We start from the raw sequence: 14,793 nt of genomic DNA on the forward strand, positions 1-14,793 counted from the left end.
ACCACTCCTGGGTATAGCTTTGGTTGTCATTACAGAAGTTTTAATAGGCTACTATCTCATTGTTTAAACATCAGAGAATGAATGTTTAGCCTACCTCTAAAGGAGTGTGACAAAACTGGTGACACCACAGTTCATACTGACTTTACTCAACACAGTATATTGACTTTTTAGATTGAAAACGCACTGTGTACTTCAACAATAATCAGCCATGGGAAATAAAGACTACGGGGCCAAATTCAACATATTGAGGTTTGATAGGCCATATCTTTGGGACTGAGTAATTGCCTATCATTCTTTTTCACTGGAATAAAACTTGTTCCTAAGTTGTTTTTTTTCCCTATTTCGGTACAACTCTCTGTTGTAGTCCGGTCTGGTCGCTTTCCATTCTCCATCATGTCCAGATCAAATAGTGTCAGCCCACCCGGAGTCGGTGCGCCTGGGCTGAGGGGAGGGACTGAGCACAGATCAGCTTGGGGCGAGTCTGAGTCCGTCGCCAACGGGTGCCCATACTCGGCCAGATCTCCGCGCAAAAAGCTCTCCCGCTCCAACAGCCGATGGAGGGAAGAGGATGATCTGGACCACCGACCGCCCGCACGAGCCTCCACGACGGTCAGCAGGGTCAGCTTCAGGTCCAGGTCAGCTTGGCAAGAGCATGGAGAGGAAAGTCGAGACAATAACCGCTCGTCCCCTAAACGCCCAGACGGGGAGGTGAGACCCAAGTCGGTGGAGCTGGGTCTGGAGGAGCGGAGAGCCAAGCTCAGGACGGAGGAGGAGGAGGTCATGCCCGAAGTTCACTTTTCCATGGTGGCCTGCTGCAACAGCGTCATGCACATTTTCAAATCCAAGAAATTCCAGTCGGAGAAGTTGGAGAGGCTCTACCAGCGCTACTTTTTCCGTCTCAACCAGAGCAGCTTGACCATGCTCATGGCAGTGCTGGTGCTGGTCTGCACGGTCATGCTGGGGTTCCACTGCGCCGGCGGGACGCCTCGTGTAACTTACGTGGTGGTATTTTCCACGGCCATCCTCCTCATCCTCATCCTTATGGTGGTTTGCAACAGAAACGGGTTTCACCAGGACCATATGTGGATCGTGTGCTATGTGGTCATACTGCTGGTGCTGGTGGTCCAGGTGATCGGGGTGTTGCTTGTGCAGCCGAGAAGTGCCTCAGAGGGGATTTGGTGGACCGTGTTCTTCATCCATGTCATCTACACGCTGCTGCCCGTCAGGATGCGCGCCGCCGTTATCACTGGAGTTATACTGTCCGCCATCCACGTGGCTATTTCTTGGAAGTTAAATGACACGGACAGCTTTCTATGGAAGCAGGTATGTGTGACAGTGTACTTTGTTAAAAAAGTTTTTATTCATCCTGACAGGCTGAGAAAGAGAACTGGGATGTCGCGCCTGCAGTGTTAAGGCCCTGCGCAATTACGCACGGCGGAAGACAAAGTTAGGATATTTTCTTTAAAGTTGCTCGTGGTGTTGCGCTCTCTCTCTCACACACACACAATCAGATAGGCGAATAAGTATTATTATATCAAGTGTACTGTAGTAATGGATTTAGTGGACATTATTGTGGCTGTTATTAATTTGCAATTATGAAAAAAATCCCAGGAATCAACCGAAATGAGCAACTCCTACTTACTTATCGGAGAGACACGTTAACTTCACTTAGTTAAAAAACTGAGCTAATGCCTGCTAGACAGGCACTTATATGAGATGTAGATGCTGGTTGCCACGGAAACTGTGTTGGCTGTCGCTCCTCTGACATGCAGAGCAATTAGGTCTAGTGCAAGTGCGTCTATAAACGCACTCAGACTGTCCTGGTTCGTTAAGTTGGATGGGATTTCTTAGCATGGCATTTTGTTTAACCAAATCCTGGTTCAAAGATGAGCTGCTGTGCGCAAAGACAGTCTCTGACCAGGGGCCTCATAAGGCTTCAACACTGTGTTTATGTACTGTAGCAAGGCGTGAAGAACTTTATTGAATGAAGTGCCATTTTCTTGATAGTGGAGTGATCAGCCTTATTTCAAGATAGTGACACTTGTGTCTAGAAAACTGATGGCACACTGGATTTTCTAATGCATTGGGCTAAAATGACCATGAGAAAGACTTGTTAGGATGGACATTTCCGCTGAGTGCAACCTGTCAATTCCATCAACAAGCAATCAGTCATTATTTGTAGGCTTAAGTCCCATGCTCGCTGGTATAGCATGTTAGGCTTGTTTCTCATTCAGTTTAGCCAAATTAAGGGGATAAACACATATCAGCATTGCTAAACACTCAAAGCTTCGCTGACTGTGAAGCTGCATTGAGGCTGAAGAATGACTTCCTAAAAAGAGGCTATTAGTTGGAGGCATTTATTGTCATTACGAATTAAAACATGTCAGATAGTAAGAGCTAATGGTGACCGTAATGTCTGAAGGCTGCCCATCATCATCACCAGAAAGTTGCCACGATCCTCTTTCAAGCCCACTGCAGCAGTTATTGCGCGTCATTAGGCGCCATGACGCACCATCCCGACAGCGATTAGTTCAATATAGCTCTTCAGTTTTAGCTCTTAGTTCATTGTGGTTGAATAGTAATTGTTAGATTACAGACTGGACTGAATAGCATCTCAAATATATACCCAAAGAAAAATCAGTAATATTCCTATAGTATTCATATAAGGAATATACATTATGTGTCCTTGGTATTCAATAGTGAGTTTTTAGTGACCTTGTTGTGCTTTGTGGTATGTTTTTTTTAATCTCCTGTTACAGTATGTTCCTATAATATTCCTATAGGAATGCTGTGATATTTGTCCAGTATCTTTCTAAAATGCAATATAGGATTTCTATAGTTCTTTTTCATAAGGGTTCATACCCTCTTGAGAACACAGCGTTGATATAAAGGGTGTCCATATGGGATGGATCTTCTCTGACATTCAGTGCTTATAGTTTATTTATTCCATGTTTTATTTTTACAGGGTTATTTATTATTTGTTATTTATTGCATGTTTAGGCAACAGCCTAGACACTGTAAATCCTGCTCTTAACCAATGTTAGCTCTGCTGGTTAAGTACATTTCTAAGCCCAGATACTCATCATATTTAGGATTTATGCTACACTAATGATTTGGTTATAGTATATGAGAGCCAGTCATCATATGGAGCTTGGAGTACAACATTAACCTCAACTTGGAACAAAGTCCCTAAAATCTGTGCATACATTGAGCGTAAATTTCACTAATCTTGGCCTTACCCCAAAATCTGTATGCTGACACATATTTTGCTCTTTAAACTGTTATTGTGGCTCACGCTCAGTTTTGGAAATACTGGGTTTAGGTTGTTGCTTTTATTTTATAGGAATTTTTATTAAGCTGACAGCAGTATAGTTCCAGGGGATATTGGTTTTTATGTGCTGGGCCAACATGTTCCTAATAAAGTTTGAATGCCTCGGGTTGTATTTTTACAACTTAAATCTCACTTTCAAAACTTTTCTCCAGGCCCATATACAAATGGGTTTAATTTTCCACCATTACTTAAAAGTACATTTGGTTGAATTTCCTCTAGGACTTGATATATTGTAGTTTCGTAACCCCAACCTATGCTTGTGTGTGTGTGTGTGAGTGTGTGTGTGTGTGGCATAGAATTTAGGCGAGGGTAACAATGTCATGTTGCTGCTCTCTGACTCTCTGATGCTTTGCCCTTTACCTCTCTCTCTCTCTCTCTCTCTCTCTCTCTCTCTCTCTACCCCCCACCCCCTTCCTAGTTTGTCTTGCTCTACTCAGCTTACTGTATTTACCAATCCTTATACCACTCATAAACATGTGCTCTAACAATGCAGCTCTTCCAGAGTAGCACTTTAAAAAAGAACCCTGAGAATGGAAATAGTACATCAGTCCACTATTGAAGCTTTAAAGAGGCTTGTAAATGAGCTATTTAACAGCAGACAATGAACTCCGGAAATGAAAAAAAGAAACTATACAATACAAAGCTCCCACAGTATGTCTGGGGCATCATTAGTGTGTCCAACTCTAGAGAGAGAACATTTGCTCCCCCTTTACATGAACTCCAGTTTATAACCCATTCAAAATGCCTGAGCAGCCTCCTAACAGGTACGTGGCACGGTCACGACTACTGATTCAAGTCTCATCTCAGCTTTCAAAAGATAAGTCATGCTTACTTAGGTTATTTGTGGCATAGCCATGGGACAGTTTAAGTCAATTTAAGTTCTCTTCTTTTTTTTTAACTGAAAAAAAAGCATTATGGCTAGCGATGAAAATGTTCCTAAGAATGTGTTATAGACCGGAAAGGATGTACGGCTTTACCAAACATTTTTTTCATGTCTTTGTTTCTATTTGTAATCGGAAGTTTGATTATACAAGCAGCCTGCGACTTGAAGTTTTTGTGATAACGGCATGTGACCCCGCGCCTAATTGTATTTTCTGAGAAAGCCGCGTTATTTGATGTGTTGATGTCAGTGTGTGGGAACAGGCTGCTGTATTTGTTGCTCTTTCCTCACCATGCTGTTGTTTTTAGCATATTTGATCTCCCCTGTTTACAGAGGTCCCCAACTAGTCTCCGGGTTAGACCACTGTGTTTATATGAGATCCCAGGACGCTTTTTTTTTTTTTTTTTGCACAAGTACTCCCAGGAATACACTGAGCTGCCCCGAATCTGTAGAAATATAGCATCAGTCCACCTCTATTTTCTTAACATTCCATTCCATAACACTGCCAGGAGAGTTGTAAATCACATTAATGCACAACTTAGAATAAGGTTTTCATTCTTAGATATTTTCAACATTCATGTCTTCCAACAGTTCTTTCGCTAGATATATTTCTGAGCTGCTATGCTGACAATACTCAACTCTCTCTCCGTTCATAACCACATTCACAGGCTCTTCTCACTTCTCTTCAGAGCTCAAAGGCTTGGATAGGTACAAGCGCGATTAGAGTGACAGACGTACGATTGGCTTTGCGGATTTTCAACTTCTACCATCACGCCCACTCAGATGACAGATCTTCATGGAGAGGGTGTCGTGGTGGAGGATTTAGGCATTTTACCCTGAATTTGTGAGAGAAGCTTTGACCTGCAGTGTCTTCAACTTTCTCATCTACCAGCTACAGCTGATTTGAGGGCAAATCCCTACAGATGACGATGTCCAAGTGACACACGGCACCAAATACGCTGCAATGTCATTTCAGCCTCAGTATAAGAAGTGGACTCTTCGTATACTTGTTTGTTCAACCCTTCATTCCCTCCTTCCTCCTTTCTCTCCTGCAGGCGAAAGGTGATGCCCCATTACACCCATTACACCCATTACACCCATTACACGTCTAGCATTGATCCAGTCCTGTCAGATCGCTTTTTCCTTACAGGGGAGACAGTAAGCAAAGATCCACTTTTAGGGTACGTTCACGCCAAGCGTGTTTGGAGCAGTGTAATCGAACTCTCGAGCATTTACTCTTTTAGTTTGGTTCGTTTGGCCAGGTGAGAATAATGCCATTCAGACTTAGGTGGTGCTTCTGTCTCTGTCCTCTTCCAAGAGAACTAGTTCATTAGGAGAATGTAACCCCAACCAATAGGAAACAACCCCAAAACACAAGGGTTTATGGGTATAAGGAGGCGGATGTAATCTGATAGCCAGCAGTTCGTCATGCTTAGAAAGGCAAATGGACCGAGGGCAAACCGCAGCCTGGACTGATGCTCATAGCTATTTCGTCATGTGTTTTTAAACACCAGAGAAGGTCAGTTATAGCAAAGAGTGCAGAAAAGTCCATCATGTCCAATACATGAGCTATTTGTGGGTCCATGTGACTTTTGTTTACACGCCCTGGTTCACTTGTAAGTGGGCAGTGTGAACCTAAACAAACCAAGTACAAAAAGGCCACAAAGTCAACTTTTCAACTATGATTCAGACCAAAAAAAAAGAACTGTCGGCGTGATCACACCCGTAAAGTATTCACACACTGTTATCTCTGCTGTCTAAAGCAAGTTGGGCCGACAGAGAAGATGCAGGACTGCCTGTCTCTATTCTTCTCTACCCCCCCTCCTAAATCTCAGAGGAGGGCAGGTTAGCTGACCAGTCCCAGTTGGCAGGCCTCCAGTGGTAACAGGGTTTGCAGCCTCTCTAATTGAATTGCCCAGCGCTGTAACGTGCAGACTTGCCAGAATTCAAAACAGATGTCCTCATCTCCCCTCCCCTCCGCTCTCCTGCCCTCTTACACCCGTCCCTCCTGACACAGACCTGCTTTTAATTTTCCTTTGAGACTCAACCCCTACGGACGGCCTTTAACCCCCCCCCGCAGGACGGGCTACGTGCGCTCCAGAGCGACGAGATGGAAGCGCCCCTCAGGGGAAAACTGTCTAAATCAGAATGTAAACATCGGATCTCACAGTGGAGGGTCCACTGCTTTGTCCACGTCCCCCGTGGCAGCGTCCAAATATATAGTTTCAGCCGCCGTTTGGTTTGTTTGACTCTGAGCACCCAGAGATCGAGGGTGCGAGAAAGGGGACGCTGCCATTTCGGAGACAGTATTTTGGACTGAACGTGTGGAAGCACAGAACCTTTCAGAAACCTCTTCTGTCGCGTTCCCTTGTGAGTGCAGAAGATCGTGCACAGTACTCCGTATCTTAGCAACGGATTTCCTATTTCACAAACACCATCGGCGGCCTCATGGAGCTTCCCCGGGAGCACCTGTGTGTTTTTTACCCCCCAACCCCTGGCCTGCCTCCACAGCCTTTTGCTTACTGGGTCAAAAGTTCTGTAGAATACTCTGATGCCTCTGTCCTCACCCCTTCCCACTGTGTTGTTGTCCCGTTAACAAAGGCGGCCGCACACAACATATTGCGATGTGAGTGGGTGAACAAGACCTCCTGTTGATGATAGATCTTTTTTTATATAGCCAGAGATGCTGACAAAATACTTGGAAGGCATTTCAGTACAGTGGCGAGTAAGATCTTAGAACAGTGATTCCGCCTATAGCCAGTTCATGAAAGCTTTTACGTTTGCTGTTGTCTGGTAGGTCTTTCCCAGGAAAAACCGAGTTTGGAATAAACAGAAGAAGAACTGGGTAGTTAGCATGAGCAGTGATAGCCACCATGGCTGAACAGACAAAGAAAAGGGCGCCGCCTACAGAAACTCTAACTGCATCAACAGAAAATCCAAGGAAAATGTCGTCACACTGTTTGATTGACAGGTGATCTCTGGGAAGAGCAGTGCAGAAACACCACAGCAATGAGCGCTTGGCACCAACGATGTCACCAAAGTACAAAGAAATGTGTTACCACTTTAAATAAAGATGGTGGCGACAGAACGTCAGCCTCATCCAGGAATGTTTTCATCATTCCCATCACCCCCCTCTGCCAATCCATTGTCTTTCTAATATCGCACACTCATTCTCTAGACACGTGACGTCAGCAGCGGCCAAATCCATCATTAAGGTGTCATTTTGATCTGGTCCCCAAGCCCCGGCTGAGATCAGTGTTGATTTGATTACAGCTTCCAGTACCTGCTTCAATCTGTCATCTGAGGGTTGCGTCTTGAATACAAAGAAAACATGTATGTGTGTTTATCTATATAGGGGAGTTTTGTTTTTTTCCACAGTTGTGATTCCCAGCGTTGTTCTTATAAATCTCATGCCACTGATAGACAGTAAAACTAATCTGTTCCCTTAAGATTTTAGCTTGACGTTTTATTCTGCATCTTGCAACTATGAACTTGTGTGGCTTTACTGTGGCGACTCGGGTCTCTCTTGCTGTTCCACCTACCTCACTGCTTTCCTTCCTCACCTCTTGATGTCAACAGTTCTGCCACTCTCAGTCTTTCTCCTCTCCCACGCAGCTTTCCCCGCTTTTCTGATATTGCTCAGGGAGTGGGCTGGTGCTCTTTATGGCCTGCACACTGCATTTTCACAGTGTGGAAATGGATTAGTGTGTTAAACAGCCTTCCAAGGAACCAGTCAAACACAGGTTGTAAGTGAAGCTGGTGTTGGAGTTAATTGTGAAGATGTGTGGGCTGATGGCTAGTGAGGAGCGAAGACAGCGCTATGATGAGGTTAGTCTTATTTGACAGTAGTAAGAAACAGAATCGGTAGTAATAATCCATAAAATGCATCCTATGCGCCAGAGGATTTTTCCCGGGAAACACCTACCAGACACTGGGTGCTTAAAACAACAAATATAGAAGCTTTCATGAACTGGATATATACTATTGTGTAAAGACAGTCGCCAAACAGACATTTATTTATATGAAAATGTCATTGATTCTTACTTTAATCGTCAATTTCAGTAAGTGCACAAGAATTTGTCTTGGTGATATTACTGCAGAGCCAATGACAACAGACTACATACTGACTGAAATGGTACAAAGACAACAGGACCTCACATGACCTGTCTCTTTGTACTGTAAGATGGACAGTATGACAGTACACTATATGTATATGTATATGTAACTGTACATATTCATTCAACATTTAACAGGTGGTTGTTGATCTACTTCAAAACATTTAACTTAAAGTTCTTCCAACTTCCACTGATCTTGATAGCTTGCATTAGAGTTGCATCATACAGTTTAGATCTTCTTGCTGACATGCAACTTGTTGCATGATTCATGGGGAGAAAATCCCTAGTCGCTTTGAAGACGGCATGCTGTTGTAATTGCGAGCAGACTCAGATTCTTTGACAATGAAATCTGAAGCTGATGGATAGTTTCCACTTTCATTGTTCCGCTTCCATTGTGGTGCGGTGGGCAAGGCCTGGCTGTGAGGCCTCGTTGCTTCATTCAGCTCATCTGACATTCATTAGCTGTAATTAGTTTGTTTGCTAATACAATGCTACAAGCATGTTGTAATGTACTGTATGTGTGTGTGAGAGGGAGTGTGAGAGAGAGAATCATCTTGGTAAAGTCTTTCAGTAGACCTACTATGATGGGGTGTTTCAGTCTTGACAAAACCGCCAATATGTGGGATTAGCAACAGCATACTAGGGGTATTCCAACCTTCCACAACATGAAGGAGTTACAGCGACTCGTGATTACTCTTTTACATTCTAAACATTTCCCAGTTAGTTTAGGCTCTGGAAAGAAGTGATCTGGTGCCCCTCTGTTGAGCAGTAGTGTCATAAGGTCCATAGATCCATAGAGTTGAAAGTATTTTTGTAATCAGTTTGTGGTCACACTGGGGAATTCTGATCATATCTAAATCTATTCCATTTCTTCCGGGCTACCCTGGTTTTTGTCATTGATTAGTGTTGGTCTGACACTATCAGACATGGAAATGTCAGATGTTTTTAACCCGCTTGGCTTTATGCCTCAGCCTTGTAAAGTCTGTGGACCAAGGCCAAGCCTTCTCATTTGCATGGTTTAACAGTGCTGGATGATAATGCTTTATGCTATAATATGACCCTGTGGTGCATTTGACTGTCAGAATAACTTAATCCTCAATAAGCCATCTGAGAGCCTGCCAGTCACAAGATACAATATATTCACCTGTATCTTACCCAGGAAGGAAAATTAAACTTTGACACCCGTCCACCACCACCACCACACACACACACACACACACACACACACACACACACACACACACACACACACACAAACAGTCCCATTAGACAAACTCTGTATTTAGTTAGAAAGGGTATGCTAGAAAAATACTAAATTTACTCCAAAGTAAGTAAATGCAGCAAAAAATGCAGCAATTTAAAATTTGACTCAAATCCTGCATGATATATTGTGCGTGCAACGACCCATCAGGGATCATTTAAGTGAAATTGAATCTAAGTCTGAACATGTTTTGTGTGATTACCAAACAAAACACAATTCATCACATTTATTATATTTACTTAAAATGTCGGTGCAAATGACTGGCGTCACTTTTTTACATTAGAATAAGTGTTGTCACTGCGGGGCTCGATGAGGCCAGTGAAGAAGGTGATGGATGGACAACGAATAGAACTGGTCGATGAGGAGGAAGAAGGTAGAGAAGGGGAGGCAGACAAGTGTGATGCGATTTGAAAGGAGATCCAACCTCAACCTGCTGCAGCATCCATGGACATAATGTAAAACTTGCCGTTTCCTCCAGCTATCATGTAGACTATAAATATCCTGCAATGCTTGATACACAAATATAAAGACTGCATAGAGGCCATCAGGTCATTCAAATCAGCCAGCTACTTTGCCTGAGTAACAATAGTGACCACAAATAGCCCAGCCCGTGCATTTTTAAGTCTTGTGTGCATATGGCTGTACTGTACCGTTGGGCTCTGTAAGGCTCATTCGTTCACCACCTTAATAACGGCATTCTCCTCTGCCTGGTCATGTGCCTCGGCCCAGCAGTGACCCCTGGGTGACTTCCAGGGTGAGCCGCTGACAGGACTACACACAGGCTTCTTGACATTGAAGTTGGTTCATTGTGCGAGGGTAACAAAGCCCTACCGCAATTAAGTTCTTTTGCATTTTCTCTCTCTCTCTCTCTCTCTCTCTCTCTCTCTCTCTCTCTCGGAGAAGAAACCCATTATCCTTTATGAGGTGCCTGGCAAATGAATCATACTGCAGCACTGTCTGATAGTCAAATTCATTTCCAGGCACATTAGGTTAGGTAGCGTCTAACGATTGCATCTCGCTTTTTGCTCCCGTGTGTTGAATGTTCTTATTGCCGGCCCCTATGCAAAGCACATTGAAAATGTGTCTGTTGCTTACTGATGTTGGCGTGTGGAAACCTCATAACTCCAGTTTTGGCAATTTTCATGTTTTCACTTCAGTTGAAGGCTTACATGCTCTTCTATGGGTTGAGAAAATTCTCTGACCTCTTGGTCTTATGAAACCCTTTCAAAACCCATTGGATGATGTCAAAAATGTTTTTTTTAGTTCCTGAAAAGTTGACGTTTTGGAGATATACATTATGTACAGTACATTATATACACATATACACATATAGACACTTTCACCAGACGGCAACAATATGATTCTTATGATTCTTATAATAAATTCTTAGAACTGTATGTTATGTCTATCCTTTAATTCAGTCCCACTGCTCCTGAGCTGTAGCTCCCATCTAGAAGTTGTGCTGGTGTGTAAGGCAGCAGAAGAATCCATAAATCCTGACCAGTGTTAATTAAGTGTTCAAATGCAATTGGATCCATGTTTTCAACTCCCAGCAGCACCCTTGGCTCAGCTGACCATGTGTCTCTCCACACGTTTGCATGGTTTGGTAAGCATCAAGTTCACCTGACCTTAGTCTACCTCAATAACACTTGCATGGTAGGAGCTGCAGAACTAGCTGAGTGAAGTGGGACTGCTCTTTCAAAACACGCTTGGTGATATCATGTGTTTCCAGAAGCATGTTTGAAATTGAAAATAACAACTGCTATTAGTGTGAACAGCAGAGCGGCTGGGATTTACTCATTTGTGCGATTGGCTCACTTCCTCTTGGCTATGCATTGAACTTACAAGATAGTATAACACCACCTCCACAAATGTCCGTCTCCCAAGGACCAGATGCTAGGGTTTTGTAATGCTACTGAAACCATGGCAAGTGATGGCAGAACAAATGTTGCAAATTTCAAATCAAATCTATTTTATTATTTGCGATATTTTAAGATTCTGCCATGGTGCTTTATGCACTGGAATGCTGTATGCCATTTCTTTGTAGTGTATGCAAGGAGTAAAGAATATCTTATGTTATTTTATGTTGGAGTCATGTCTTATGTCTAGTAATGTCCAAAAATGAACTACGCCTAACTGAATGTATTTCAGTTTATGGAATTCGACTTCTGCAGTGCAATTTTCACAGTTTCTATTTTATCTTTTGATCTGTCTCGTTTTTCTTGTTGTCGTGTAGCGCACCACAGTTTTGCAGGTTACTGTGGTCTGCTGGTGTTTTGGGTGTGAGTCCTATTTGAATAGACCACTTTAACTCTCTGCTCCCCAAACAGTGGGAGATAGCTGGTTGTTAGAGGTGAACCAGTTAGCAAACAATCCTCTCTGTTCCCATGGTGATAAATACAACAGTAAATAGTAAGAACTGGGGGGGGGGGGGGGGGATACTGGATCAAAATAGATCTCTCTGACACTAGTCAAACAATGCTGGGATTTGCCCACAGAGAAACAAAATTCACCACGATTAATCGAATTGAAATAGTCATTGATGGATCATAATTTTTCAAGCTCTACTAGTACACCATATGAATTTAGTTGCCTATATAGAGTTGCAATCCATAAAGTTTTTTGGCCTTGCTTGTGTAGCCATTTGGTGCTACATGTAGCATTTTTTTATATATCATTGTTAAATTAATGGTGATGCCTTGGTAGAATTACTGTAAAAAATTTACCATAAACTTTGTTGCTTGCTGTTGACCAAGAGGATATTGCTATTCTCCCCCCTCCCCCTCGCTGGTGTCGCTCCACGTGTGTTTGATTTGAAGATCAAGAAAAAGGATAAGGGCCAAATATTTATTGATTGATCGTTGAAAGTGACAGCACCCTATTCCTGTTTTGTGCCATAAAGAAATCTCCCTTTGTGCCATAAAGCAATCCAGCAGATTTCCCATGCAGTGTACATTGTTCAGTAACAGTGGTGTATCTTCTGGGTAATTATACTAATGTCTCAAAATGAATGTGGTAATGATTTATTGATGTTAAAATGCTACACATAGCACCTTGACGCTTACTGTGTGTTGCCATATTATGAGCTGGTTACTGACTGAGGTTATTCTGCTGTAGTGAGTGACTGTTAGGAACCTAACGGTCGTCCCCGTGGTCAGCCCTCTTCAGCTGTTGTATTGCAGGCTGTTGACAGCTCAGTCCTTCATATCCGCTGGGGGAGGACACGCAGACGTCTCCCTGTGGTTCTCCCTAGGTTTTTCCCTCATAAATGAGTCATTGCCTTAATGAGAACAGTGTCCTCTAAAAATGTGCTCCTATCTGACATCTGAAACACATTTGTGTAACACACACACACACATGAACACACACACAGACATGCATGCACACAGGAACACAGATTATTTCTTCTTGATGACACGCCAGGAATCGGGGAGGCGAAGGTGACCTCTCGTCAACGTATTTGTTTTGAATGAGAGCCGGATGTGACTGAATGATCTGATCTGAGTGAAAGGCTTTTTGTCAGAGCTTAAAGGGAACTTTTTGTTCCGAACAAAGGCAAAAGTGAGTGAAGGGGCAGTTGTCCTGGAGTAGTTACAATCTATGTTTAGAGAGTTTAGAGATATCTACAGACTCGGGGCTGTTAAACATTTCATTGAATGCATACAGAGAAAATGCTGGTTCTGTGATTGATTCTGTTATTGGTATTCCATAAATGATTCTATTTGTAGGTCCTACATTAGATTCAATTAAATGTATCATTGCTATTAACCTGGACCTCATTTGTATGACTAGTTTCTAGTAGAGAAAATAAGTTTCTAACATGGAGGGATTCTAGTAGTGAAGCAAGTTGTTGGGTCTTGGATGTACAAGCTCATGCTGCAGACTTCAGGCTCCCATCCTGCACTAAACTCCCCTTGGAAGCCGCTGCAGCCTCTTAGGTAGTCTGGCATTCCTCTTCATTACAGTTCAGGCAAAAGTTTTGCGACTCTGCCTGTCCACCCTCACCCCAGCATTAGTTTGTCCCCTCGCAGATGACAGAGCTGTGTGAAAAAATACACCCCAGTGCTGGAGCTGCTTCTCCATCTTGTTCCTCTCACCTCTTGGGCTGGGAAGTAAATTGGCAGGCTGGTGTTAACAGTGCAGGGAGAGCGCGGCCTGGTGTGATGTATCAGTGTGGGCTGAGAGTGATGAGGGAATCCCCCACTGTGGATGTGGACAGACAGCAGAGTACTCGCTCTGCCTGTCTATTTGTGTATGTTTCCTCATCTGTCTTTTTCACAAGTTGCAAAACAGAATGCTCTGGTCAGTTCAGACATTATGTCAAAGCTATATTAAACTTAGCGTCATATTCGACTTGAAACGGCACATTGACTTATGCCAAACCAGAGATACGCACCATGTGTTGTCCTTCCTGTATGCTTCCTTTGAGCAACTGTAGCTACAGTTAAAGTGTTAGAACAGCTCCTATCCATGCAGATGGATGCCCAGGCTGGTGATAAGCCAGTGGCGTACAGACTCTGAAAGGGGCAGAAGCAAAATTCTCTAAAAGGGCAACTTCTGCTCTGTCCTGGTGGCTCAGTTGGTTAAAGCACCTACCATGTAAATGCAACATCTTGGGTTTGAAATTGGCCTTTGTTGCTTTGTTACATCTGCTCTCTCACTTCTTTACTGCCTTGTTTCACTGTGTCTTGTTTCACTGTGCCTTGTTTCACTGTGCCTTGTTTCGACTGTCTAATAAAGAAGAAATGGAAAAGGGCACTTCCCCAGAAATGCTAGGGTGGTCTGGGAGCATGATGCTCCCCAGGGAAGACATTTTTGAAAATGTGATTTTAAAACAAATTTCTGGTGAGGGTTTTCATGGGAGAAAATTATAGGTTTAAAATTTTAAAGTTTGAAATATCAAATAGGACCATACCAAAGTAGTTTCTTTGTTTACTAAGATTTGTTCACTAAGTTTCCATTAATATTTTCCATAGCTATGACAAAATAGGTTTCCATACAAGATAAGAAAGCACTCAAGTAGTAGTAGAGTATTTCTAGATTATGTCACTGAATTAATTCAAAATAGTGTTTGTATTCAGTAGCTGAAATTTCCACTTTCAACCACAAGTTGCACTATTCTATCAATAAGAGTCAATGCTCAACTCTTTTTGGAGTCTGCAGGCACTTAATAATTCCAGTTGAAACTGCACTAAGTGGCTGAGAG

The 14,793-nt window shown here is 42.9% G+C and overlaps 1 protein-coding gene across 1 annotated transcript in view; it reads left to right on the plus strand.

The window, feature by feature from the left end:
- The first annotated feature begins 393 nt into the window (after positions 1-393).
- The window catches only part of adcy5 (adenylate cyclase 5), a 67,444-nt gene continuing 53,044 nt past the window's right edge, over positions 394-14,793 (plus strand). The window contains exon 1 of the mRNA XM_071919563.2: positions 394-1,323. Within this exon, the coding sequence (XP_071775664.2) occupies positions 394-1,323 (930 nt within the window). The remainder of the gene's footprint in view (positions 1,324-14,793) is intronic.

Source organism: Centroberyx gerrardi, chromosome 10, assembly GCF_048128805.1.
Source record: "Centroberyx gerrardi isolate f3 chromosome 10, fCenGer3.hap1.cur.20231027, whole genome shotgun sequence".
Classification (NCBI taxonomy): Eukaryota; Metazoa; Chordata; class Actinopteri; order Beryciformes; family Berycidae; genus Centroberyx; species Centroberyx gerrardi.